Here is a 25,216-nt window from a genome sequence, read left to right as displayed (position 1 = left end):
ATGCTTGAGGCTGGATTGGATTAAAATGTATTTGTCCGTGTTGATGAAGCAATATGTGACGTTGTCGACTCTCGTGTGCTCGTTGTTGATTATGTTGATAAGATGAGTGAATGAAACGTAGAGGAATATCAGTTTGAGTTGCAGGCGAATATGAATATTGTGGAACCGCATCTTGTGTTAAGATTGCATTCAGGAACAATTGAATCCGTTGATAAAACTGGGAACGATGGGTAGTCCACTTGGTCGGGACTTCTTGATTTGTGCATTTTCACGTATGCATTGTACTTCTCCTTGAGCTGAGACAGTACATCGGTGGACAATTTCCATTCCGACATGAAATTTCTATTTGATGATTGGTGTTCGTTGATAGCTTCACTATCCAAAAATTTTGATTGATTGTTCCATTGTTTCATATATTGGGTGATTCGATTCATTTCCGATTGAATTTCTGTTGCAACATCCGCGACTTCTGTTATTGTGTCGTAGATATTTTCATTGTCTGTTGAGTTAAGTCCGTTGTTGAATTCATTCACGAGTTGCTTGGCCTGATTGATCTGCTTTTGTATCTTTTTTCGTGCAATGTTGAGTTGAGCATTGAGAATACTGCTCATCTTGACTGGGTGCAGCCGTTCTTCACCACTGGGTCACCATGTTAAATCCACAGGATTTAATAATAGAAGTATTTATTGCAAGAGTAGTAGTATACTAGGAAAGGGGTAGAAGGTCCAGAAAGGATGGATGGGGGATTCTACATCTAGGCCTTGTTGATACTTGAACCAATTGAACCAATGTTATATGCACAGAATAGCGTCTTATATACCATACATACAAATCGAATTATGCTAATGTTGTGGGCGAAGGTGGTAATGTGATGGGAAACCGCGGGAATATTGTTTCCCTATTACTAATAGAAGATCAGAAATCATAATCAAAGAGCAAGCGATTTGACAATTGTGGTCTTGCACTTTTTTTTTTGGAAATTTCAGAATTTTAATTTCAATTTTTTTCCGGCAAAATTGTACGGATCCTATGAATACTCCTACATATATTTAAGTAAATTCTATGAAAATATCTGAAGAAAACATTAAAAAAATTTGAAAAAAAGCACTGATTTAATTGTTTCTGTCTTATAAAAAATCCCAGTAAACGTTTCCGGCAAATCTATCAATTCCAAATCGGAAAATAAATTCCGGCAATCAACCGGTAAACAACAAATCGGCAACTTGCAAAAAATGAAAGTTTTCGGCAAATAGGGAAGCCGGCAATTTGCCGATTTGCCGAATTTGTCGATAAACAAAATTGCCGCCCTACCCTGCTGTGCACCTAGCTGAGAAAAACTTACCCATCCAAACAGTGAACACATCTCCAAAACCTTTCTTCCATTTTCTGAAACTTTCATATCGGGCTTTTCTAGAATAAGTGAATGTAGGTTTCCAATTAAAGGGAGTGGAATCGGTACAGGCGGAAAGTGCCTTCGTTTCCAATATATTTCATGGAATACTACCGCAAGGCAGGCAGTGAAAAGAAGAATTAAAATCATTTGATAATATTTTTAGAGTGGCCAATTTTGAGAGAGAACTATTGAAAAAAGGTTTATAAGAAAATAATGATTTGATTGGACAGATTGATTACACAGAAGAGAGTGCAAAGAAACAGAGACTAAAAGTAGAGAATAGTTTCCTAAGCCGCAAACAAACATACAAAGTTTACCTTTTTTTCATAAGTTTCGGCATATAAATTATTAAAAACATAAACGGAAAATACTTGGAAATTAGCAAAAATGCTGCCGCTAAATGCATACCTAACGAGACCCATGCTGCAGGGGTGGAGCATTTTGATGATAATTAAAAAAAATTTCTATTCAATTTTATTCAATATATTACAAAAAGTATACATACATTCTTGATAAATTATCAATTTCTCTTGTTTAAAATGGCATGCAGGTCTTTTGGAAAAACACCAACGTTATCCTTCTTGTCCAGATTTGGAAAACCTTTAGAAGACGGTGAGATCTGAAATTTTTAAATTTTTCAAATAATTTACACTCTCTAAGATTACCTTGTATCTATTGAAAAAATTCGCCAAAAAGAGGAACATCTCCATCCGCGCAAGCCCTTCTCCCGGGCATTGCCGCTTTCCGATTGAGAATGGGATGAGCTGCTCGATCTTGATAGGTTTTCCATTCTCGTCTATGAATCTATCAGGGTTGAATTTATAGGGGTCTGGGAAGATCTGAAATAGATAGTTTTTACGTTTAATTTTTTTTAAACTACTCACTTTCTCATCTAGCATAACTGTACTAATCTGGGCGATGACTCCAGTTCCCTTTTTAACTGGATATCCATTAATTACAGTATCCTTTGTAGTTGCATGGAACAAATTAATTGGCACGATATTGGCACATCTTTGAGACTCATTGAGCACGGCATTGAAATAAGGTAGATTATTCTTATCACCCATTGTCACCAGCCTATCACTACCAACCACCTGGTCAAACTCTTCATTCATCTTTTGAAGAACATCAGGATGATTCAAAACATAGCATATTGTCCAGTTAACTGTAGTATTAGTTGTGGAAAGTCCTGCAAGCCAAAGGTCCAGGCAAGTATTTGAGAGTTGCTTGTTGGAGAACAGCTCGAATTCTCCTAAAGCTTCTTGTTTTCTCTGCTCTTTCAGATAGGCTTCTGCGTAATCCAGGGATTCCTGGGAGTCGAAGTCGATTTTTTTGCGGTGGTTTTCGATTTGAGTATCGAAAAATGTGTAGAAATTATCCCTCCATTCTTCTAATCTGAAACTCTGCTATTAAATTATTCTGCTAATTTATAAGGAACTTACAGCTCGTTCAATGATCTTCCTGGAAGCAGTGCTCCAACTTTTGGTATAAAAGCTTCAACATAGACCTTAAAAGTGGCAAACGCAGTCTCTTGGTACTCCATGAGCTCTCTTAGCTTCTTAAAATCTTCCTCCTTATCACCTTCAAATCGATAACCGAAAATGTTCTGATTGATTACATTTGCAATGGCATTATTCATAACTACTGAGACATCTTGCTCCAGGCCTAGCTGAGCATCAAACTTCTTGAAAATGTCTTCAACTTCTATAAGAATCTTTTCCTGCATCAGATCTTTCCCGAGCCCAAAGTCTCGTAAAGTGGTGAGGGCGAATCTGCGATGGGTGCTCCATAAATGTCCATTTGACTCGACGATTCCATAATTTCCACCACGAATTTTTTGATTGAGAGGCTGGGGGTACTTGTCCTTGTAAGTGTCACCATCCCGGACAAAGGTGTCTTTTAACAAGTCGTAGGAGCTGATCATCACGAATGGGGTCTTTCCTGGAATGGAAATAGGTTAGTAGTTTAAAAAAAATTGCGATTCAGTAGCAGCCGACAATTAGGGGGTTTGGCGAAACTCGCTTCCAAACTCACAAAATTCAAACCCGTGAAGTGTCGGCCGCAGTTCACTCCTACTCACCCATCCAGAAAGTGTACACATCTCCATACTTTTTGGTGCAGTTCCTGAAGCACTCATATCCCGGCTTGTTCAACAGCATTGTTAGGATATTTCCCATAAACGGGAGCGGAATCGGTCCGGGCGGCAAATTTCTTCGCTTCCAGTACAACTCATGGAACAGAAACGCTAGAAAAGCTGTGAAAACCAGTAAAATGATCATGACGAAATCTCAAAAACCCAAAAATTCCTCTCATATATATTTGAAATTCGTAGTTTATGCCAGAAAAAAGTTTGTGCTGGTGCAGTGGAGGAATAGAGAAACGCAGAAATTTGGGAGAGTAGAGAGACAATGGAAATAGTGAGAGACTGCGGAAAGAGTAAGTGATCAACTTTCACAAAGCGTATGATGTTTTGTGACAAATTCTGGTCTCTATCAAAGTATACTTTAATTTGATCAAAAGTCCATATGAAGTCATAGTTTTCTGCAGAAATTGCTTTTTTTTTTCAGCTTCATATTTAAAAATTATTTTGAACAGATTATACATATGTTCCAAAATCATCAAAAATCATAGTAAAACTTTTCAAATTTTTTTTGAAACTCTTTTGTTTACACTTAAAAACTGATGAAAACTCTTATTAGAATTTTGAAAATTGGCCAAAAAAAAAAGAATTTTTCAAAGTTTTTATTAAAAATTACATTTTTTTTCACTATACCGACAATTTGGCCAAAATTTTTGAGAAATCTGAAACTTTTTAGAGAGTTTTATTTTGTCAATTGGTCATGTTAACTTTTAACGTAAAAAATAAATTTGTGGGCCGCTAAATCGTGGGCCGTTAAGTTTTGGGTCTCTAAATTGTAGGCCGCTAAAAAGCTGCTAAATTGTGGGCCGCAAAATTGTGGCCCGTTAAATTTGCACCGCTAAATGTGAGCAGCTAGAACGACTGTCGAATTGTGGGCCGCAAAATGGGTGCCGCTAAATTTTGGGTGGCTGAATTTTGGGTCACTAAAAGGGCTGCTAAATTTCGGGCCGTTAAAAGGGCTGCTGGGCCGTTAAAAATTGGGCCTCTAAGCTGTGGACCGCTGATTGTAGTCCTCTAAATTGTGAGCTTCCAAATTGTGGGCCGCTAAATATGGTCTCCTAATTTATGGGCCGCGCAGTATGGGCGGCTAAATTTTGCGCAATTAAACAAGGCCGCTAAGCTAAAATCCTATTAAAATAAACGTAGTATCAAAATATTTATTTCGAAAATTAATTCCATTTAAGTGAGCTCAAACATTTCCGGATCAGAAAATTCCACTTTCATTATATCGAAAACTCTGGCAATTTGATTTTTCTCACGTCGACACCTCATTTCTCCTGCAATCCCTCTGTTGATCTTCATCATTTTTGCCAGACGAGCCGAATAGTTTGGCATTTTCACTTTTTCCACGTAATAGGAATGTAGGTGATTTGCTTGGGCTTCAATAATGTTTTCAGTAGCTTCTAGAAGTCTTCCCTGAGATTTTTTGCCGGCGTGGTGAAGTGTGAGCTGAAGAATCATGAAGTTGACTTCAGTGCTACTTGGGCTCAATTCGATCAGGTCCTCGATGCATTTTTGGCCTTCGGAATCAGGTGATAAATAGCTGAAAGTTAGAATTATTATAGATCCAATAGTTTATCAAAATATGAATAATTTACTATTTCAACTGCTCCGCCGTGTAATTTGTGCACCAAGAGAGGTCAACTTCATATTCGGCTATAGCCAAACAAGAACCATTTCCGCACATAAAAACTCCATTTTCCAAGATTTTGCTCTTTTGATAGTCTGCAGCTTCACAGCGTTTTTCAAGCCGAGTCCAGGCTAGCCAGGAGGATTTCAGGATATCTAGCTGCAAAATTGGCGATTTTTGAAGTAGAAGCAACACATTTGCAGTAAATTCGCGTTTTGGTGATCTCAAAAAATCGACATTTTACTGGTAAAAATATAGCGGCCGACCTCTCGCCAGTTAATTTTTTTGGCAATTTATCTTGAAAACTCTAGCCAGAAAAATTTGCAGAAAATATTTTGAAAGCTTGAACTTGTCTCAATGCTCTTTTCAAACCAATTACCTTCATCCAATCCTCCAACTTCATGAAACTCGGCAAATTTGAAAACCACTCTGCAGCCCTCAAAAAACTTTGCTCCCACATAAGAAGTGACTCGTTTTTGCCAATTTTTGTAAGCCTTGTAAGCTTTTTGTCAATATCTTTTGGCCGAAAAGCATCAAGCGCCAATGTGAGAAGTTCTAGGCTATTGTAATAGTTGGACGATTTATGAGAAATAGTGGCGTCCTGAAAATATACATATTGTCGGAAAATTTATAAATTTGCCTAAAATGTGAAATTGTGACACCAACTTTTTCGAAAATTTTCCTTGCAACATCCACTAAATACGAAACATCTATAATTGTTTTAGAATGAGAAGCTAGCTCCGGCTCACAGTGCAATAGGAAACTGGGCCTCCCGAGAAAAGTTGACATGGAATGCGCAGGCCCAAATATAAGAGTAACCCGTTTTTGGAACATGTTGGACGTGGAGATCAAGTCTCGATTTTGCTGAATTTCTGAAAAAAACACATTTTTGGATTTTTTTTTTGATATCAGAAAAAAATTCCGTACTTTTAACATCCATTCCCACTTCTTGGCATCGTTTTAATCGACACTTTTTGCATTTGAATCTGAAAAATTTTCAGTTTGGAGCAGTTCTAAAAAATATGCAAAAATGACCCACTTCCCGTTTTCAAAAATTGCACAGCTGGCCTTAACGCATTCAGGAAACCTTCGGCTCCATGTCGGAGCTCTTCTGAAAAACGCCGCGCAAGATCTGCAACTAATAACTCCAAAGTTTTTCCCAGTGGTCACCTGGCCACAGACAGCGCACAGGCCGAAGGATAACATTTGCTGAAACTTTTTTTTTATAGAAACGGTGCTTTTTTTATTGAAAAAGGTACGACTCTAGATATAAACTATCTACGGAGATATCAAGAACAGCTTTTAATTAAAATAAAAATTTATTTTCAGAACTCTTCAAGTTGATTCAAACATATCTGGCTCCGAAAACTCCACTTTTAAAATATTAAAAATTCTAGCAATATGATTCTTCTCCACTCGATCCCGCATATCCGACTCTATCCTTCTATTGATCTTCATTAACTTTGCCAGCCGCATGACATAATTTGGCATCTTCAACTTCTTAACGTAATACTCATGCAAATGATTTCCCTGGGCTTCTAGGAGCATTTCTGTAATCTCCAGGAGCTGTCCCTGTGCCTTTTTGCCAGCAAGATGTAGAGTGATTTGCAGAAGCATGTAGCTGAGCTCAGTGCTAGTTGGGTTCAGCTCCACCAATTCTTGCAAGGAGAGGAAATGATTTTGCTCAATTTCTGGCGATAGGTAGCTGAAAATCACAACATGTTCCGTAAAAGAAATGACAATCATCTGGAAACTGACAACAACAACTGCTCAGTGGTATAATTTGTGCACCATGTGAGATCAACTTCATAGTTGGCCAAATCAAGGCACGCGTCATTTCCACACATCATGACTGAATCTCCGAAAATCTTTTTTCTCTGATGGTCGGCGGTTTCAGCTAGTTTTTCGAGTCTGGTCCATGAGATCCAAGCTGATTTTAAGATTGTCATCTGAAATTAACACTTAGAAACTTTGCAATTGAAAACTATTCCAAAAAAACCCTATCCTGCCCAACAAACGCAGCCGACAATGATCGAGGCCCGCGTTGTGTTGCTCACTAAAGCAGCAGACATCAATCGAGGCTCGCGCTGTATTGCTCAAAAACGCAGCAGACATCAATCTGGCCCGCCTGATATCGCTCACAACCGCAGCCGACATCAGTGGAGGTCTACAAAGCATTTACCTTTGATAGCTCATCCAGTGCATTGAATTCCGAAAAATTTGAGAACCATTCAACAGCTCTCAGAAAAGCCTGCTCCCAAATCAGAAGCGATTCTTCTTGCCCGATTTTTCGAAGCATTTTTATTTTCTCATCGGGCTCTCTGGATCGGATTTCTTCTAGAGATAGAGCTAGTCTTTCAAGACTGTTATGAAATTGGTAGGGAATTTTAGTTGAGACATCCTGAAAAATAAATAGATTTTTCGTTGAAGCTTCAAGAAATTTGACTAACTCTTTTCAGAATATCCCTTGCCACATCTACCATATATGTGACATTTATCAATGTCTTGATATGCGATGCTCTTGTCGGCTCACAGCATAATAAAAGTGTTGGGCGGCCGAGAAATGTTGATAGGGATTGTGGAGGTGGTTCGATTAAGGAAACACGTTTTTGAAATTTATTGGAGCTGGAGATTAGGTCTCTGTTGCATTGAAATTCTGAAAATTAACCTTTTGTAAGTTGCAGATTTTGGATTTATTTTTCGTGTTGGAAAAAAATTAAACGTTTAGTTCGAACATAATTTAGAAGTTGTGAATCGAAAATTATAAACAACATTTAAAAAGTAAAAATTTGAATTTCGTTTCAAAATTCTGTAAGTTTCGGAATAATTAATTTTTAAAATCCTAGAAAAATTTCTAAAAAGTTGTTTTAATTTTATTTTAAATGTATTTAATTTTTAATTAAAAAATCAAATAAAGTGATGCCAAATTTTTTCACATTTTGTAAACTTGTGAGCTTCGTATTAAATTTTGCATTAATATTTTTTATAAATTTAAATATTTCCTGGTTTTTTTTTCGAAAACTCACTTGTTTCGTCCATTCCTACCTCCAAACATCGTTTCATACGGCACTTTTTGCATTTGAATCTAAAAAAAGTAATACAATTTTTGGAAATCGTTTTCATTTATTTGAACAAAATTTTAAAATTTTACTTTATAAGGTGTTCAAAAATTTATTTTTATTTTATTTTTACAAAGCGAAAATTGAGCTCTTACTTTCCATTTTCCAATAATTTGCAATTTCCATTTGGGCATCTTCCAAATATTCTGGAGCATGTCGCAGCTCTTCTGAAATTTTTTTAGCTTCAAAACAATATTTCCGAAAAATTAAATTGGGTACCTGAAAAACGCAGCACACGACCTGCAACTCATCACTCCAAAATGGCGTCCCGAAGTTTTTTGGCCACAAATTTCGCAGGGCCCCGACAAGAATAGAGGAGCAGGCATTTTTACTGATTAGAAAAAAACTGAAATTTCCAGTTTTCAAAAAAAGTGAAAAATACAAGAATGTCTATTTTTATAGATCGCAAAACTTGAAAAATTCACATGACAACGAAAAGGCCAGCAACGAGAAGACATGGAGAGACGCAGGGTGTAAAAGGAAAAAAATGTAAAGACGGAGCATGTGAGAGCAAGTTAGTTTTAGATAAAACATTGTTTCTGTGGGAAATTACAGAACTTATTCAAAAATAAATCAATAAGTTTGAAAAAAAACTTCATTCAAAAAAATGCTCAATAAATGTGGTGCGTCCTAACCAATATATGAGCGGGGCTTAATATTTTAATTTTTGTGCAAACGTTTTAGGAAAAGTCTATAAAATTAAGCCCCGCCCATTTCTTGGTTTTTATGCTAAAAGACAATGCAAAAAAGTCCAAATCATGGATCTCTAATATTTGCCTAGTTGATTCTAAGTTGATAATTCCAAGAATACAGTTATGTGTGTGGCATTTAAGTTGTGTCATACATCTCAGGGTGGGAAAAATCAACTTTTAAAATATCAAAAACATCTGCTATCCGTTTTTTATCAATCCGCAATCTCAAATCTGCCTCCAATAATCGATTGATTTTCATCAACTGCGACAACCGCGACGAGTAATTCGGCATTTTCAATTTCTCAACATAATACTTATGTAAATTATCCGCCTGAGCTTCCAACAACATTTCAGCAACTTCCATGACTTTGCCCTGTCCTTTACTCCCGGCATGGTATAGGGAAAGCTGTAGGAGCATGTAGCTGACTTCAATGCCACTAGGATCCAGATCTTTAATATATTGGAGTACTTCACAATAGTTTTTGATGTCTTCAGGAGTTAGAAAGAAGCTGTAATAGTTCACTTGTTAGTTTTAAGTTTTTTTTTTCAAATAGAAAAATCTTACTACGCAAGCTGCTCCAGCGAATAGTTTGTGCACCAAGATAGGTCAACTTCATAGTCGTTCATATCCATACAACACTCGTTTCCAACCATTAAAATCGAGTCTCCGAAAACACCATTTTTCTGATTAGCCGCTGTTTCAAAAATTTTATCCAGACGAGTCCAAGCGACCCATGAAGTTTTTACGATTTCGAGCTGAAAAATTTTTTTTTAATCAGAAAATTTCTAGATTTCAGAACGGCTTACCTTCACACTTTCATCTAATTCTCTGAACTCTGGAAAGTAGGAAAACCATTCGACAACTCTGAGGAAACCTTGCTCCCAAGTGTAAAGAGATTCGTCTCTGCCAAGTTTCTTTATGAATTTTATTCCTTCATTGGCTTTGAGGCTCCGCATTTTGTCGAGTGAGGAGGAGAGGATTTCCAGGCTATTGGAGCAGGAGGGCATGTTTGGGAATGTGGGTTTCTGGAATTAACTAGCTCTTCTGAAAGTGTGAACAATGAGCTTAACGATCTAGAAATTATCTTCAAATCTGTGCCTAGGTCATGTACTTTTTTTTATCTGAAACTCATTGTCCGTAATTTCACACCGAAATTCAGACAACAAGCGCAGGCATGAGGAAGGCACGGGGTAATCATGTAGACATGAAATAGGTTAACCTACTTTCTGTAGCATATTTCTAGCAATATCAATCAAATAGGTCACATCTATGGTCAACTTGACCGGTGACGCTTTATCGGGCTCACAGCACAACATAAACTCCGGCCGGCCGAGAAATGTGGCCAGTGATTGAGGACGTGTGATTATTGCAGGTTTTTTGCATGCGGAAGATATAGAATCTCGATTTGTTTGAAATTCTGAAATTTATAAGTAAAAATACACTAGATTTTGCAGACAACTCACTGCTAATATCCATGCCAACATCTATGCACTTTTTGAGCCGACACTGCTTGCAATTCAGACTGGAATTAGTTTTTGAATTAGTTTAGCGTTGGTTTAAAAACTAACTTTTTATTTTCAAAACTTGCACAATTTCCTCTGGGACAATGGGCCTTTTTTGGGCTCCAAAGTGCAGCTCTTCTGAATTTAAAACTTTTTTCAGAAAAATTGAAACAGTAACAAGAAAACCTGAAAAATGCCGCACATGCTCGACAACTCAGCACACCAAAATGTTTGCCAGAAGTGTTCTGACCGCAAATTTTGCAGGGTCCCGAAAGGAATAAAGATGCGGGCATCTGGAATATATATAGGGCAGTAATTGGCTAAAAATCCAATTCAGATATATAAAATGGTACATAAACGACCATAAATACATAACATTGAGAATTTGAGGTTATGTAAACTTTTTATGTCGCTTCAAACATCTCTGGGTGAGAAAAATCAATTTTCATAATATTAAACACGTCGGCAATTTGTTTCTTCTCAATTCGAATCCTTATATCTGCCTCCAACGTCCTTGTGATTCTCATCAACTGCGTCAGTCGTGACGAATAATTTGCCAACTTCAATTTCTCCACATAATATTTATGCAAGTTGTTTGCCTGAACTTGCACTAAATTTTCAGTAGCATCCAGTGCATCTCCATGTAATCGTTTTCCTGCGTGCTCCAGAGAAAGATGTAGGAGCATGTAACTGACTTCAATGCTGCTGGGATTCAAATCGATCATATCCTGTATCGACTGTTGGAAGTTTTTCTTACCATTCGGTGTTTGAAAAAAGCTGGAAACATCTATTAGGACTCAACGCAACAACAAGGCAACACTCACTATTTCAGCTGCTCCAACGAATAATTCGTGCACCAAGATAAATCAATCTCGAAGTTGTTCATATTCATACATGCACCATTACCGACCATCAACTGCGATTTACCGAGCATTTTGTTAATCTGCTTGTTAGCCGTTTCCGATAGCTTATCCAACCGTGTCCAGGAGAACCAACATGACTTTACAATTTCCAACTGAATACAATTTTCTTTTAATTAACTTTAGACAGTAAAAATAAAATTCTATTATAGAACTCACCTTCAAACGTTCATTCAATTCTCTGAATTCTGAAAAATTGGAAAACCATTCCACAACTCGAAGAAATCCCTGTTCCCAAGATTTCAAAGTTTCTACTTTTCCATATTTTTCGATAAATTTTACTTCCTTGTTCGATTCGACACATCGCATGTTGTCGAGCGTTGTGGCCAGTTGTTCAAGACTGTTTGAGGGCAAAACATGGTTTGTTGGCTGAAACGCTACCTTGAATTCTTTTCAAAAAAATTATATGCAGAGCGGGAGTTGGGTACAGTAGGCCTTTCACGAGGGCGCTCGCCCCACGCCATAGCCTTTCCCATGCGCATAACTATTATAATACCGCGCCGGACTCTGCAGCGTCAGCTGCAGTACACAAGGTGTACTGCGCGGTGTACACTTTTCATGCCTCGCCGAAAGTCTGACCATGGATACGGGGGGCTTGAAATCGTGACCTCAAGATTGCTAGCTGCGACCACTACCGTCTGAACCATTCCAGCTCCTCTGCACCACCTGCTATTTTCTGATTTTTGCATACCTTCTGCAACATGTCCCTTGCGATATTCACTAAACGAGTAACGTCTATTGTTGTCTTCAACACTGATGCTCTGTCTGGCTCGCAGCACAAAATGAACTCGGGTCGACCGAGAAATGTGGCCAAAGACTGAGAAATAGCAGAACACGAAATAAGGTCTCGATCTGTCTGGAATCCTGAAATCAAACGTATAGTGATTTTTAAACATTGAACTTTTGACTCACTTCTAGTATCCATGCCTACATCTAAACACTTTTTTAGTCGGCATTGTTTGCAGTTGAATCTGCAAATTATTAATTTTTAAAATTTGCTGTAAAACTTGAAAAAAAATTTCCTTACTTTCCATTAACGCTAGTATGACAGGTTCCGTTTGGGCATATCCTCTTTTCTAGGTTCCATGTTGCTGCTCTTCTGTAAATTTTGTTCTTAAATAATTATTTTACAAAAGCTGCAAACCTGAAAAATGCGGCACAAGCCCGACAACTCATTACTCCAAAGTGTCTTCCGGAAGTTTTGTCCCCGCAAACTTCACAGGATCCCGAGAGGAATAACGGTGCGGGCATCTGAATAATATTTCGAAAGAAAATAATTTTTTTTGCGCTGAAATTCAAATAATTACATTAAATATTCAAAGTGTTATATTATACATATGAGTACACTTTCGTTGATAAAGTAAAAAATTAACAAAAAAACGGTTAGCTTTCAATTTTTATGCAGAGGATCTTAAGTCGTTTCAAACATTTCTGGATGGGAAAACTGAATTTTGAAAATATTAAAAACATCTGCAACTTTCTTCTTTTCAATTCGAAGTCTCATGTCTGCCTCCAAAGTCCTAGTTATCTTCATCAATTGTGTCAATCTTGACGAGTAATTTGACAACTTCAATTTCTTCGCGTAATAATCATGCAATTGATTTGCCTGGGCTTGAACTAAACTTTCAGTAGCCTCCAGTATATCTCCCTGCAATCTTTTTCCCGCGTGCTCCAGAGAAAGCTGCAGGAGCATGTAGCTGATTTCAGTGCTACTTGGGTTGAGATCAACCATATCTTGTATCAACTGACGGTAGTTCTTCTCGTCGTCCGGGGTGAGGAAAAAACTGAAAATCCGATTTTAAGATTTGTGAGTGATACGCATAGCCCGACATTTAACGGGTTAGTGTTTTGGAACCCGGTAGATGTCGCTCAGAACTCACAAGGCCAATTGCTCCAACGAATAATTCGTACACCATGATAAATCAACTTCATAATCATTCATATGCATGCAAGAATCATTTCCAACCATCAAAAGCGAGTTGTCGAGAGTTGCGTTCACCCGTTTGTTAGCAGTTTCCGATAGCTTATCCAACCGGATCCATGAGACCCAGCAAGTTTTTAAAATTTCCATCTGAAAAAAAATACAAAAAAGTTAGTAACCTTATATGCTAAAAGTTAAGAACCTTTAAGTTCTCATCCAGTTCCCGAAATTCTGAAAAATTGGAGAACCACTCCACCGCTCGGAGAAACCCTTGTTCCCAGGTTTTGAGAGATTCGTTCTTTCCAAGCTTCTTGATAATTTGTGTTTCTTTGTTCAACTTCATTCCTCGCATATTTTCAAGTGTAGTAGAAAGTTGTTCAAGGCTGTTAGACAAAGGGCATTGACATGGATCCTGAATATATAGAAAAATGCCCGGGCGACGTGTGACACAGGTGCCCCACCCCCATTTTTTTCAGAAACGACCGCTAGACCGCTAGATGTCGGACGCTACACACTCACCTTTAATTTCACATGTTTTCTCGTTTTTGCCTACCTTTTCGAGCAGATTCTTTGCCATATCTACTAAATACGTAACATCTATTGTAGTTTTGAAAACTGAAGCTTTGTCTGGCTCGCAGCACAAAATGAACTCGGGGCGTCCTAGAAAATTGCAAAGGGACTGAGGAACTGAGCAGGAAGATATCAAGTCCCGATTTGTTTGGAATTCTGAAATTTTTTGGTGTATTTTTTTACTGTTTGGGAACTTGCTAGCTTACTTTTAGAGTCCATGCCGACTTCTACGCACTTTTTAAGTCGACACTGTTTGCAATTGAATCTGCAAAAAGCAACTTTTTCTTTCAATTTCCAAAATCTAGCCTCACTTTCCATCCTCAAAAATTTTACAGGTCCCTTTCACGCATTGTACTTTTTTCCGGCTCCATGTTGCTGATCTCCTGAAATGGCAGAGTTTTGAAAAAATCCTGAAAATCTGATAACCTGAAAAAAGCTGCACAAGACCTACAACTCAACACTCCAAAGTGTCTTCCAGAAGTTTTTTGACCACAAATCTCACAGGGACCCGAGAGGAATAAAGGTGCGGGCATCTGAATATGGGAGACCAAAATTAGTTGCATTGAAATTCGAAAGCGACATAGGTATCTCAAGTGTTGTTTTACACTTTTATTGGCAAGGTAAAAATTATCAAAACAGAGTTAAGGTAAACTTTCAACAATTTCATTGGTAGTATTTCAAAAAGTTTACAAAAAAAATTATCTTTGGAATTGAAAAATAAAATAGTAAAAGTCACCGGAAATAATGATAATTTAAAACAATGTCTTTGACTTCGAGAGATCGGAACATTTTTGAACTATTGCACCTGAAAAGTCAATACTTTAAAATACTCCAGTCGTTTTGAAATTACCAAAAAAAATTTCGAACCCTTTATATTTTCACTTGAAACTCCACAAATTTGCATTGTTTTCCAAATTTAAATTTAACGGTGGAGTAGCACCGGTGGGGAAAGTGGTAAAAACTACTCCGATGGTGTCAAAGTGACCGTATATCACAATAAAACCATTCAAAGATTTTTTTTTTGAAAATTGTTTATTTGCTTTCAAAAAGTGACAATTACTCAGTTTTTGCCACTCATAATTTTGGAAATCGACCAAAAAAAAATTTGTTTTCTACATTTTATATACTGTAATTTTGTTTTAATTATTTGTATTAAAACATTGTTGCTTTAGATTTTACCAAAAGCTCATATTTTTTTAAAATTTTGGCAATTTGCAACAACTTCGACCGGAAATTTTGAAAAATCTAAAATTTTGTGTTGTATTTTAATATGATATTCGGTTGTATAAGTGTATTCAGACAAAATCCATACTGACGCTACTCCACCTTTAAATTTCAAAAAAAAATTGTACCCACATAGTTTTCCCAATAAAAACGCAATCTTCTCAAGTCGCATCAATCAGGTCCAAATCCGAAAACTCCACTTTCAGTATATCAAAAATCCGAGCGATTCGATTTCTCTCGGCTCGATCTCGCATTTCCCGCTCAATTTCTCTATTGATCTTCATCATTTTTGACAAACGAATCGAATAGTTTGGGATTTTCGCAGTCTCCACATAGTATTTATGTAGATTATCCGCCAGAACATGTTGTAATTTGTCAGTGGCCTCTTGCGCACTGCCAAGTAGAATTTTCCCGGCGTGTTGGAGTGAGAGTTGAAGAAGCATGTAGTTGACCTCAATGGAGCTTGGATTCAGCTCGATTAAGGCTTCAAGGCCTTTTAAATAGTTTTTGTTCGCTTCTGGTGGAGTGAAAAAGCTGAAAGACAACATCTTTAACTTTCTGATCTTCAGCCTAAACTCACTATGTAAGCTGGTCCAACGAGTAGTCCGTGAGCCAGGATAAATCGAGCTCGTAGTTGTTCATGTCCATACATGTATCATTGCCACACATCAGTACAGTCTTGCTAAAAATATTTTTCCTTTGGTAATCAGAGGTCTCGTAAAGCTTCTCCAAAATTGTCCAGGGGATCCAGGCAGCCTTTACTATGTTGAGCTGGAAAAATTATTTCGTAGTGGTTTTTTCTGAGTTCGGCACTTTGGGGCAATTGTACCAGGGGTGGACGGCAAATGATTTTTTTGGAAAATCGGCAAAGCTGCAAATTGCCGGAATCAAAAATTGCCGGCAAATCGGAAAATTGCGGGGATTGAAAAGTTCCGGCAAATCGGCAAGCTAGCAATTTGCCGATTAGTTGAATTCGCCGGAAAAACGGCAAATTGTCGGAATTGAAAAATTCCGGCAAATCGGCAAATCGGCACATTGCCGGAATTGAAAATTTCCGGCAAATTGGCAAATTGCCGGAATTTAAAACTCCCGGGAAATCGACAAATTGCCGGAAATTAAAACTCCCGGCAAATCGGCAATTTGCTAGAATCGAAAATTTCCGGAAAATCGGCAAACCGGCAAATTGCCGGATTTGAAATTTCTGGAAAATCGGCAAATTGCGGGAATTGAAAATTTCCGGCAAATCGGCAAGCTAGCATTTTGCTGATTTGCCGAATTTGCCGGAAAAATGGCAAATTGCCGGAATTGAAAATTTCCGGCAAATCGGCAAACTGTCGGAATTTAAAATTTCCGGCTAATTGGCAAATTGCCGAAATTTAAAACTTCCGGCAAATTTGTCAAATCGACATATTGCCGGAACTAAAAATTTCCGGCGAATCGGCAAGCTAGCAATTTCCCAATTTCCCGAAATCGCCGAAAAAACGGAAAATTGTCGGAATTGAAAATTTCCGGCAAATGGACAAACCGGCAAATTGCCGATTTGCTGAATTTACCGGAAAAACGGCAATTGCCGAAAATTTTCGGCAAATTGTGGCTTTGCGTATTTTTTGAAAGTTTCAGAATTTCAATGAAAGAGGACAGGAAATTTTTTTCAAAAATGAACAGTTTTCAGTGTTTCCGTCTTATGAAAAATCACTCTAAAAACTTTCGGCAAATTGATGTTCGGCAAACGGAAAATCGACAAATTGCCAAAAGTCAAAATTCCGGCAAATCGGCAACCCGGCAAACCGGCAAATTTGCCAAAATCGTACCATCAAATCCTCGTCCAAGTCATTAAACTCATCAAGATTTGCGAACCACTTGATAACTCTAAGGAAGTCCTGCTCCCATGTATACATAGTTTCTTCTTTTCCGAGTTTTTTAAGCATCCGAATTTTATTATTCAGTTCTGTGGTGCGCAGACTTTCAAGTTTCAGCGATATCTTCTCCAAGCTGTCATTGAATTTATAAGGGATATGAGAGAGATGGGGCTCCTGAAATTTAGTATTTCACTGAATAAAAATGTTTTTTATCCATACCGTCCGCAGCAGATCTCTTCCCTCTTTCACCAGATAAGATACATCAATTAGAGTTTTCCGTCCCGACGTCTTATCCGGTTCACAGCACAATATGAACGCAGGTCTTCCGAGAAATGTTGATAGGGATTGGGGAAGGTTTAGGGATTTTGGTTTTCCAAACGAATGTGAAGAAGAAATCAGGTCTCGATTGGATTGGAATTCTGAATTAGAAATTTGAAGTTAACTTATTTAATTTTTAAAAAAACCTACTACTGGCATCCATTCCGACTTCCAAACACCGTTTTAGACGGCAAACTTTGCAGGAGAATCTGCAAATTGCTCCAGTTGCTCAAACTCCTAAACAAAATTAAACCTACTTTCCACGTTCAAAAATTTGGCAATTCTCCTTCTTACAATCGGCTCTTTCAGTTTTCCACGTCGCAGCTCTTCTGCAATTTTTTAGCTTTTAAAATTCTATCTAATGAGTTTTTGAAACCTGAAAAATGCAGCACACGATCTGCAACTCATCACTCCAAAATGTCGACCCGAAGTTTTTTGCCCGCAAATTTCACATGGACCCGATAGGAATAAAGGTGGAGGCATATTTATCTGAAAATCTAAAAAAAATTTGAAAGATGAGCCAGAGGCCTTTGCCGTTTGGCAAATTGATTTTTGCCTGTTTGCCAAACTTGCCGAAAATTTGAAAAAATAACAACAATTTGGCGGCATGCCCATTTGCCGGAAATTTTCATTTTTCCTAAATTTTTTAATTGGTCGTTTGTCAAATATTTGTAACATCTGTTACCAATATATTGACTTGCAGGAAAATCTTTGTTTTTAACAAATTGCCCGGTTTTCCTATATTGCCAAATTTAAAAAAAAACTGAAATTTTCCCATTTGCCTGAAATTTTTTTTCTTGCAATTTGCCGATTTTCTCGTTTGCCGGAACTTTAAAACCAGGGAAGTTTCGATTTTAACAAACTGCCGGACTTCAGAACTTAACGAAAAATTGGAAAAAACGACAGTTTGCCTCTTTCGAATTTGGCGATTGTTCGACAAGTTTCACAACTTGCCGGTTTGTAGAATTTGCCAATTTTTTCAATTTGGTAATTTCAAATTTGAAAATTTTTCGTTTTTCTTTTATTCGAGTTTTGGGTAACAATTAATTTTTTCAATAATTTTTTACACATAAAAGTTAACCGATTTTTGATAAATCTCTAGTATATTTTCAGTACTTTTTTTTAAAATTTTTGCCAATGTTCCAAATTCCTTAAAATTGCAGCCGACAAAATCTTGGTTTGCGCTTTCCAATTCCAAATATATCAATTATGTGTTATTTTACACAACTATTAAGGATTTTAAAACATCAAAAACTGCAAATTGGTAGAGATCTTCATAAATATTAAAGTTAAATTATGCAATTTCAGATCATACTTTGTGAATGTGTTAAGTGCAAAAAATTAAAACCCAGCATTACAAAACATATCAGGATGTGAAAAATGTACAGAAATTATATTGAAAACTTTCGCCACCGCCTGTCGTTCCAGCCGTTCGAACAAGTTTCTCCTAATCAAATTGTTGATTTTCATCATTTTTGTGATTCTAGATGAGTAGTTAGATATTTGTTCCGATTGATAATAGTCGTGAAGCTCATTGGATACAACTTCTAGAAGCCGATCAGTGAACATCAAGACATCCCCCTGATGCTGCTTTCCAGCATGTGCCAGGCAGAGCTCCAGGAGCATAAAGTTCAATTCCATGTCACTGGGCTTCAGGTCGGAGATTGCGTCGACGATTATGTTGAATGGTTCGTCGTGGTGGCAGTCGAGGTAGCTGGAAATGAATTAAGAAAATTTTTGTAAAAATTTTTGTGCACAAACTCACTAGGCCAGTTGCTCCTTGCTATAATTCGTGCACCAGGAAACATCTACTTCGAAGTTTCCAATATCTATTCCCACATCCTTGCCAATCATATAGAAATTTTGATTAAGCTGTTGATTTTTCCGCTCATTTGCAGTTTTCACAAGTTTGTCCAGTCTTCCCCAAAGGATCCATGCCACCTTTAAGATTTGCATCTGGAAAATGATTACTTTAAGCAGCCGACGACTGGTAGGCTTGCACTATTTTCACTGACCCTGATGCTCAACGGGAGCTCCTGAAACTCATCGAAATGGCTCAGCCACCTAGCAGTTCGCAGAAAATCTTGCTCCCAGAAGATCATAGATTCTTTCAAGCCCAACACCTTGATTGTGCTCAAATTTGAAGATTTTTCATTTTGCAAATCCTCAAATTTTTTTGTCATTCTTCCCAAATTGCTATTTGATGAAAATCGTTTTCTGTCAACCTAAAATTATATTGTTTTTTTCTAGTTAAAACTATTTTTTAACTCACATTACCAAAAATGTCAAAAGCTTGATTTATCAAAAACGTGACATCAACTATTGTCTTCACCTTGCTCGCTTTATCAGGCTCACAGCTTAAAATAAATGCGGGCCGGCCCAGGAAATTTGCCATGCTTTTGGGTACCTTGCTCCTTTGGGAAAATGAAAAAGATCCCGATGAGTCGGAGCTTTCCGATGTGGAAGTGGAGATTAGGTCGCGGTCGTGTTGAAATTCTGGAAAAAACAAAATGTTTTTCTTGAAATTTTTTTATTCTTAAAATACGAGAAAAAAGAAAAACATATTTAAAAAAAATTCCGTTTTTTTTTTTGAATTTTTCAAGCGCCAACAATTTTTGATCAATTGTTCAAATCAGATTTCCCACGTGGTGTCAGAATGTCCCATTTCAGTTTGATCTACGTAGGTCCACTAAAAAATGCGGAAGTTGAGACGCAGAGTTATCATCTGTTTTTGCATGGTTAAGAACGTGCTGACGTCACACTTTTTCGGACAAAAATTCCCGGGTTTTTTTTGTAGATCAAACCGCAATGGGACAGCCTGACACCACGTGATTCTCTTAATTTTTTAAAAATTTTTCTTCGTACAAATTTTGCTCTACCATTGGAAATTTGCATTTTTTTATTGTGAAACGAAAATTCAATGAAAACTCCGTCATAATTTTAAAAGTCTGCCAATTTTTTTCTTTAAACTTAAATTTTATTATTTTTAATACAATTTTTGTGCTAGAAATTTTTCAAAAAGTCCATATATTTGGAAAAATTGGCACTGTACCACATGACTAAAAATATGAAAAATGTAGGAATCTTTTTAAATTGAAGTTTTAAGTTGATTTTCAAAAACTCACTGTTCGCATCCATACCAGCTTCCAGACAAATTCTCAATCGACATTTTTTGCAGTAGAATTTCCCGTGTTTATCGATTTTACAATTGCCAATTGGACAAAATGTTTCTCCATCTACATTTGTTCTTCTGGAAATTGCAAGTGTTCAGTTTTATTTAAAAAAAAAAATTTTTTTGTTTAAGAAACCTCCCTTGTTCTTACCTGAAAAATGCAGCACATGCTCTGCAGCTGAGCACTCCAAAATGATTGCCAAACGCCGGGTTACCACAAATTTTACAGAGACTTTTACGTTTTGAGACTTGCATTTGAGAATTTAATAAGTGTATGATCAACACATGATTGCCGAAATGTAAGACACGCAGGATGTGAAAGAAAAGTTCAAAAGTGCAAATAGAATAAAATCGGGCAGTGGTATGAGGGGTAGACTGCGGTTATTGACATAGTGTGTCTATATAATCGGGGCAAAGTTGTATTGCGAAATATGGAAATAATATATTAAAAATTAACAGAATTTCAAATTTTTTGAATATTTCTTTCGAATAATCTTAAACAAATTTTTTGATTCCCTAAAATTAAAAAAAATTAAAGAACGATCCGTTCTTCAAGCGCTATGCACTGCGGATCTGGGAGTCAAAAAAACATTGAAAGTCTGCAAAAATCCACATTTGGTGGACCAAAATGCCTGAACATCATAATGGAACTTTTTTCAAAATTTTTTTTAATATTTTTTATTTTTTTTTGGAATTTTTTAACAGTCAAAAAGTAACACTTACTCAGTTTTTGCCACTCGTAATTTTGGAAGTCGGTCAAAAAAAATTTCTCCTACATTTTTTTTTTTTTTTGAATAATTTGTATTAAAACATTGTAGGGGTCAGTACATGCGACATTCGTTTGGATTTTCTCAAACGCTAATATTTTTCAAATTTTGCCAATGTGCCAAAACTTTGACAGAAAATTTTGAAAAATCAGAAAAGTTTTGGAGTGTTTTATTATGATATTCGGTTTTTTTGTTCATTATAAGTGTTTTCAGACAAAATTTACACTGGTGCTGCTCCACCTTTAAGTTGTGAATTTTGCGATAAAAATGCACATCTTGAAAATGGGAACGGTTTTTTCATTATCTCTAAAGTTCATCAAAACGCCACTATTCCATCTAGATCCATCAAATAGCGTCGCATTTGATGTTGAATGTCCGCCGGGCTTCTTGGTAGGATAGACACGAATATTGAATCAAGCGGAACAATCTTCAAGAACGCTATCGCCCGGTAACACAGTTGGTTTGATTAAATTGTATTTATTCCGTGGAAAACCAATAGTACAAACAAATATATAGTAACGATAAATTTTCTTAATTTTTTTCTGCGTCGCTGTCCTGTTCCAGTGGCTCATATTTTGTAGATGTAGTAGCCGGGAACCGTGAGTATACCACAATAGAAGATGTGACAAGTAGAACTCCGTAAATGAGATCTATACTAAGAGTTCGGTCACCAAGGAATATGGACACAATTGCTGTGAGGCCTATTGCAAGCGATTGGCAATACGTCTTCATCACATTATCGGCGTACTTCATTACCAACGAAATGCAAAGACCTACGATTGAATTACCAATTGTAACAAACCACACTATCCAATTCCAGCCAAAGAACATTTTTCCTGAAATTTCAAAAATTTATTGAAGGTGGAGTAGCGCCAGTAGGGATTTTGTGTAAATACACTTATAATATTCCAAAACAACTAAATATTATAATAAAACACTCTGAAAAATTTCAGATTTTTCATAATTTTTGGTCAAAGGTTTGACAAATTGCCATAATTTTAAAAATTATCGGCTTTTCAGGAAATCCAGAACAATGTCGCATGTTCCGATCCCTTCAATGTTTTAATACAAATAATTGAATAAAAATTAAAGTATAAAAAATGTAGAAAAAACAATTTTTTTGGTCGACTTACAAAATTATGAGTGGCAAAAACTTAGTAATTGACACTTTTTCACTGTAAATAAAAAATGTTCAAAAAATTTTTTTATTCGATCATTTTGGCACAATAGGAGTGGTTTACAAAAAATTTTCCCGCTGGCGCTACTCCACCTTTAGCAGGAGCTCCTTAAAGCCTTCTTACCTGTAAGAACGGCTTCTCCGTCTGTAGAGAGCATTGTGATCCCAGCAAAAAGCAGTGTTAAAGTTGAAAGCCGGATATTCTGAACCCACACGTCAGCTGACGATTCTTTCAGCATTTTTTCAAAGTAGACACCTTAAAGTTACTTCATTTTAGGTCCAAAGTACAGTAACCAACCAGCAAAGCCACTTGTCCAGCACATACCAAACACAGCCGTTATCCCTAGCCAGAAATTTCCGAATACTTTCCCATGGGGGTTAGAATTGTCAATCTGAAATTGGAGGCATTAATTTAGAGTCGATAACTCCAGGAGGAGCATACCTGCACAAGAACCACACCGATGAGAGCCATACCCTGAGCCAGCCATTGATAATTGGAGAGCTTTTGGTTTAATATAATGACGGATAAAAGGGCGGTGGTCAATATGCGTAATTGGACAGTTACCTGAAAATTTAAAAAATACCACGTATGTAACTTTTTCGTGAATTTTCTCATGTAATCTAATTTCCAGGAATTTCAGAAAAAATAAAATCACTAAAATGTCCGGTTAATATGTCTTTTTAAATATCAACTTAGAATATAAACTTATAAGTGCTGAATCATTTTTGAGTTTTCGCGTAAGTCAACTAAGATTTTGGCATTTTGGCATAATTAGGATTAAAATTTTATTTTCTCGGTTTTGTTTGTATATCATAATTTGAATTATTATTTGTCACATTTTCGGACATTTTTCTACAAAGAAATTGGATCAATTTCAATGTTTCAGCGTTTTTCTTAGAGATTACCAAATTTTCTTTTCAAAAACATAATTTAAAAAAAAAGACAAACAGTGCCAAAATTAAATAAACTAATGAAAACTATGAAAACCCAATAAAAATTGCCAAGAAAAATTAAACATTTTGTAAAAATGCCAAAATTTAGGTGATTTGTATGAAGAATTCAAAAAAAAATCATACTAAATTTAAAAATTTCTAAAAAATTTTTTACAGTTTGAATTTGGTATATTGATCCCATATTTTCTTAATTTCATTTTGGGCAAAAATTACCGAATAAGTTGTCGCATCAATATTCGCGAGTGCAATGTAGTATAAATTGTTCTGAATAGCATATACCACTGCTGGAACCGACACTTTCAAGGTTTCCACTCGATTTTTCCAAATGTGTTCGTATAGCTTTTTGCCAGTTCTGTAAGTGTGTTGGAACATTACTTTTTTCCCCAGAATCTTACTTCTCAAAACTTTTTGTTTTAAATAAAACAATTATCAGGCAAAATAATAACTTCAAAACTTCCATCATAAAAACCGAAGTTGTCGGAAGGAAATGGCTCTGAATAGTGATTTTTTCTTGGCAATTGAAAATTAAGATCCTTACCGTATTAGCCATTTGTACAAAAAATGGCATGGCTGTGTGGTGTGCGGTAACTGCGATCATAGATAAAAGTTGAATTGAGCATAACCCTTGAATGATCTAAAATTAACTAATTTCCAAGCTATCATGAATTAAAAAATGAAATTTTAAAAAAATTGGCGTACCGAACTAGAACTCGATTTGACTTTCTTATCAATCTCTAGATCCAAAATTTGATGTTTCACATCACTCATTTTGCACTGAAAATTAAATTTTCAGAGAGTTACAAATACAGCAAATGTATTTAAAGAATAAGCAACAAATCGAATCAATAGGAAATATATTGGCTTTTCAGGATTCAAGATCGTGCGATAATAATATGTAGGCTGCGCCTGGTATCGCAGAAAAAATCAGATTTTCCTCTCAAAAGTCTAGTGAAATTTTCCTTTTTTTTATTTGTCGCTTCGTTTTTTGTTAGACATGTTTTTATCCGGTTTAACTCTAATTATTTAAAATTTCAAAATTTTTCTAAAAAAATCTTGAGTATAATACCTCAATTTTCCAAATTTTCAAAAATGTTCTTCAATTTTTTTCCTTTTTTTAATTTGAAGGAGGACTAACGGTTCTGACGATTTTGAGCGTATAGGCCCAAAATGTGCTCAAATGAACGAATTTTGTAATGAAACTTCTTAGAAATTTTTGAAGAATTTTTTAAGGCGGTTCAAAATTTCTAAAAAAATACACTGATTTTTCCAACAAAAAAAATCTCCAAAATTTCAATAACTTTTAATACATTTTTTTACATTTATATTCGGTCATTACTACTCATTTTTTTATTATAAAAACTCCAGATTTTCAAGATCCCGTCAAAAATTTTTTTAATCGGAAAAAAATTCGCATTTTTTGGTGTGATTTTTCAAACATCAAACAAGCCTGGCCTAGACTGAATTTTTAAAAAATGGGGAGATTTGTTCCTTGTCTTAAATTATTCATTCACATTATGTAAGCATTTTCGTAGTTTCGTCACTCTTGGCAACTTTTTCTATTGACGCTGATGTTGCTTCAAACCCCACCAGGCCTTGCTTTAGCAGTCTGCGTCTCCGATCATTGGTTTCCATTTTATATGTCTAGTATGTATTTAGTTTTCTGTCAACTGATATGTATTGGACTTTTTATTTAATTTTTTTTATTGATTACCATTATATATTTTTGTAGAAAATTTAAATTTCCCGCAAAAATATTTTGAATTTAATTTCTCCCAAAAATAGTTTTTTGAGAAAATTTTGATTTACCGCCAATTATTTTTTAACAAAAATTTGAATTTCCAGCTTAATTGTTTACTG

The 25,216-nt window shown here is 36.1% G+C and overlaps 9 protein-coding genes across 12 annotated transcripts; all 9 read right to left on the bottom strand.

The window, feature by feature from the left end:
• Positions 1 to 1,851: 1,851 nt before the first annotated feature.
• On the bottom strand, positions 1,852 to 3,711 carry cyp-33C4 (CYtochrome P450 family). The gene is made up of 5 exons (NM_071211.4): positions 3,474 to 3,711; positions 2,836 to 3,334; positions 2,278 to 2,788; positions 2,059 to 2,232; positions 1,852 to 2,012 (listed from the first exon to the last, which is right to left on the bottom strand). Exons 1-5 carry the CDS (start codon positions 3,670 to 3,672, stop codon positions 1,914 to 1,916), a joined length of 1,482 nt encoding a protein of 493 aa, NP_503612.1. The 5' UTR covers positions 3,673 to 3,711; the 3' UTR covers positions 1,852 to 1,913.
• Positions 3,712 to 4,670: 959 nt separating this feature from the next.
• On the bottom strand, positions 4,671 to 6,374 carry nhr-96 (Nuclear hormone receptor family member nhr-96). Its single transcript, NM_071210.5, has 6 exons — positions 6,203 to 6,374; positions 6,091 to 6,149; positions 5,830 to 6,035; positions 5,543 to 5,764; positions 5,132 to 5,322; positions 4,671 to 5,076 (listed from the first exon to the last, which is right to left on the bottom strand). The coding sequence occupies exons 1-6, from the start codon at positions 6,367 to 6,369 to the stop codon at positions 4,713 to 4,715; spliced, it is 1,209 nt and encodes a 402-aa protein (NP_503611.3). The 5' UTR covers positions 6,370 to 6,374; the 3' UTR covers positions 4,671 to 4,712.
• Positions 6,375 to 6,468: 94 nt separating this feature from the next.
• nhr-134 (Nuclear hormone receptor family member nhr-134) lies at positions 6,469 to 8,628 on the bottom strand. Its single transcript, NM_071209.8, has 7 exons — positions 8,502 to 8,628; positions 8,378 to 8,449; positions 8,190 to 8,248; positions 7,614 to 7,819; positions 7,346 to 7,564; positions 6,922 to 7,112; positions 6,469 to 6,868 (listed from the first exon to the last, which is right to left on the bottom strand). Exons 1-7 carry the CDS (start codon positions 8,606 to 8,608, stop codon positions 6,499 to 6,501), a joined length of 1,224 nt encoding a protein of 407 aa, NP_503610.1. The 5' UTR covers positions 8,609 to 8,628; the 3' UTR covers positions 6,469 to 6,498.
• Positions 8,629 to 8,866: 238 nt separating this feature from the next.
• Positions 8,867 to 10,770, bottom strand: nhr-126 (Nuclear Hormone Receptor family; the record flags this gene model as incomplete). The annotated part of the gene is made up of 7 exons (NM_071208.6): positions 8,867 to 9,483; positions 9,540 to 9,730; positions 9,782 to 10,000; positions 10,199 to 10,392; positions 10,439 to 10,497; positions 10,544 to 10,615; positions 10,664 to 10,770. 7 exons carry the CDS (start codon positions 10,768 to 10,770, stop codon positions 9,111 to 9,113), a joined length of 1,215 nt encoding a protein of 404 aa, NP_503609.2. The 3' UTR covers positions 8,867 to 9,110.
• A 103-nt stretch (positions 10,771 to 10,873) lies between these two features.
• nhr-18 (Nuclear hormone receptor family member nhr-18) lies at positions 10,874 to 12,648 on the bottom strand (the record flags this gene model as incomplete). Its single annotated transcript, NM_071207.8, has 7 exons — positions 10,874 to 11,254; positions 11,302 to 11,492; positions 11,557 to 11,766; positions 12,089 to 12,261; positions 12,310 to 12,368; positions 12,425 to 12,496; positions 12,542 to 12,648. The coding sequence occupies 7 exons, from the start codon at positions 12,646 to 12,648 to the stop codon at positions 10,882 to 10,884; spliced, it is 1,185 nt and encodes a 394-aa protein (NP_503608.2). The 3' UTR covers positions 10,874 to 10,881.
• A 132-nt stretch (positions 12,649 to 12,780) lies between these two features.
• nhr-103 (Nuclear hormone receptor family member nhr-103) lies at positions 12,781 to 14,421 on the bottom strand (the record flags this gene model as incomplete). Its single annotated transcript, NM_071206.2, has 7 exons — positions 12,781 to 13,181; positions 13,278 to 13,468; positions 13,521 to 13,730; positions 13,872 to 14,044; positions 14,095 to 14,153; positions 14,200 to 14,271; positions 14,315 to 14,421. 7 exons carry the CDS (start codon positions 14,419 to 14,421, stop codon positions 12,809 to 12,811), a joined length of 1,185 nt encoding a protein of 394 aa, NP_503607.1. The 3' UTR covers positions 12,781 to 12,808.
• Positions 14,422 to 14,529: 108 nt separating this feature from the next.
• Positions 14,530 to 17,787, bottom strand: nhr-128 (Nuclear Hormone Receptor family). 2 transcript variants are annotated; one of them, NM_001028752.6, is made up of 8 exons: positions 17,666 to 17,786; positions 17,547 to 17,618; positions 17,440 to 17,498; positions 17,191 to 17,390; positions 16,924 to 17,145; positions 15,693 to 15,883; positions 15,245 to 15,646; positions 14,530 to 14,693 (listed from the first exon to the last, which is right to left on the bottom strand). In NM_001028752.6, the coding sequence occupies exons 1-7, from the start codon at positions 17,770 to 17,772 to the stop codon at positions 15,274 to 15,276; spliced, it is 1,224 nt and encodes a 407-aa protein (NP_001023923.2). In that variant the 5' UTR covers positions 17,773 to 17,786; the 3' UTR covers positions 14,530 to 14,693; positions 15,245 to 15,273. The 2 variants fall into 2 exon arrangements, 1 of the variants encoding a protein (NP_001023923.2); NR_131679.2 differs by having other exon boundaries at positions 14,555 to 14,693; positions 17,666 to 17,787.
• A 758-nt stretch (positions 17,788 to 18,545) lies between these two features.
• Positions 18,546 to 20,847, bottom strand: nhr-56 (the record flags this gene model as incomplete). 3 transcript variants are annotated; one of them, NM_001038398.3, is made up of 6 exons in its annotated part: positions 18,546 to 19,003; positions 19,055 to 19,245; positions 19,305 to 19,514; positions 19,562 to 19,785; positions 20,415 to 20,539; positions 20,613 to 20,847. In NM_001038398.3, 6 exons carry the CDS (start codon positions 20,714 to 20,716, stop codon positions 18,631 to 18,633), a joined length of 1,227 nt encoding a protein of 408 aa, NP_001033487.1. The 3 variants fall into 3 exon arrangements, 2 of the variants coding, with proteins under 2 accessions (NP_001033487.1, NP_001303730.1); NR_133578.1 differs by having other exon boundaries at positions 18,631 to 19,003; positions 19,051 to 19,245; positions 20,613 to 20,716; NM_001316801.3 differs by lacking the exons at positions 20,415 to 20,539; positions 20,613 to 20,847 and having other exon boundaries at positions 18,631 to 19,003; positions 19,562 to 19,684.
• An 842-nt stretch (positions 20,848 to 21,689) lies between these two features.
• On the bottom strand, positions 21,690 to 24,199 carry nstp-8 (Nucleotide Sugar TransPorter family). The gene is made up of 8 exons (NM_071203.4): positions 24,059 to 24,199; positions 23,898 to 23,993; positions 23,755 to 23,852; positions 23,573 to 23,711; positions 22,848 to 22,970; positions 22,704 to 22,797; positions 22,530 to 22,661; positions 21,690 to 22,064 (listed from the first exon to the last, which is right to left on the bottom strand). The coding sequence occupies exons 1-8, from the start codon at positions 24,125 to 24,127 to the stop codon at positions 21,760 to 21,762; spliced, it is 1,056 nt and encodes a 351-aa protein (NP_503604.2). The 5' UTR covers positions 24,128 to 24,199; the 3' UTR covers positions 21,690 to 21,759.
• Between the last annotated feature and the right edge of the window lie 1,017 nt (positions 24,200 to 25,216).

Source organism: Caenorhabditis elegans, chromosome V (assembly GCF_000002985.6).
Source record: "Caenorhabditis elegans chromosome V".
Classification (NCBI taxonomy): domain Eukaryota; kingdom Metazoa; phylum Nematoda; class Chromadorea; order Rhabditida; family Rhabditidae; genus Caenorhabditis; species Caenorhabditis elegans.
The sequence above is the reverse complement of the archived record's forward strand: the minus strand, read 5'-3'. Positions and strand labels throughout refer to the sequence as shown.

Excerpts from the sequence above, each read along its gene's own strand:
- nhr-134 (NM_071209.8), bottom strand. The coding sequence starts at position 8,608 with ATGCCTGCTCCTCTATTCTTGTCGGGGCCCTGCGAAATTTGTGGCCAA. Across the intron at positions 7,565-7,613 it reads CAAGGGATATTCTGAAAAGA|GATGTCTCAACTAAAATTCC; the intron begins GTTAGTCAAATT and ends TTTATTTTTCAG. Across the intron at positions 7,113-7,345 it reads CACTGGATGAGCTATCAAAG|ATGACAATCTTAAAATCAGC; the intron begins GTAAATGCTTTG and ends TGTTAATTTCAG.
- cyp-33C4 (NM_071211.4), bottom strand. The coding sequence starts at position 3,672 with ATGATCATTTTACTGGTTTTCACAGCTTTTCTAGCGTTTCTGTTCCAT. Across the intron at positions 3,335-3,473 it reads TGTGTACACTTTCTGGATGG|GAAAGACCCCATTCGTGATG; the intron begins GTGAGTAGGAGT and ends TTTCCATTCCAG. Across the intron at positions 2,013-2,058 it reads ATTTTTTCAATAGATACAAG|ATCTCACCGTCTTCTAAAGG; the intron begins GTAATCTTAGAG and ends TAAAAATTTCAG.
- nhr-96 (NM_071210.5), bottom strand. The coding sequence starts at position 6,369 with ATGTTATCCTTCGGCCTGTGCGCTGTCTGTGGCCAGGTGACCACTGGG. Across the intron at positions 6,036-6,090 it reads AGTGGGAATGGATGTTAAAA|AAATTCAGCAAAATCGAGAC; the intron begins GTACGGAATTTT and ends TGTTTTTTTCAG. Across the intron at positions 5,765-5,829 it reads CAAGGAAAATTTTCGAAAAA|GACGCCACTATTTCTCATAA; the intron begins GTTGGTGTCACA and ends GTATATTTTCAG.
- nstp-8 (NM_071203.4), bottom strand. The coding sequence starts at position 24,127 with ATGAGTGATGTGAAACATCAAATTTTGGATCTAGAGATTGATAAGAAA. Across the intron at positions 23,853-23,897 it reads TTGTACAAATGGCTAATACG|AGCCATTTCCTTCCGACAAC; the intron begins GTAAGGATCTTA and ends ATCACTATTCAG. Across the intron at positions 23,712-23,754 it reads AAAACAAAAAGTTTTGAGAA|AACTGGCAAAAAGCTATACG; the intron begins GTAAGATTCTGG and ends ACACACTTACAG.
- nhr-128 (NM_001028752.6), bottom strand. The coding sequence starts at position 17,772 with ATGCCTCCACCTTTATTCCTATCGGGTCCATGTGAAATTTGCGGGCAA. Across the intron at positions 17,499-17,546 it reads CAAATTTTTGAACGTGGAAA|ATTCTCCTGCAAAGTTTGCC; the intron begins GTAGGTTTAATT and ends AGCAATTTGCAG. Across the intron at positions 15,884-16,923 it reads ACTTGGACGAGGATTTGATG|CTCAACATAGTAAAGGCTGC; the intron begins GTACGATTTTGG and ends TAATTTTTCCAG.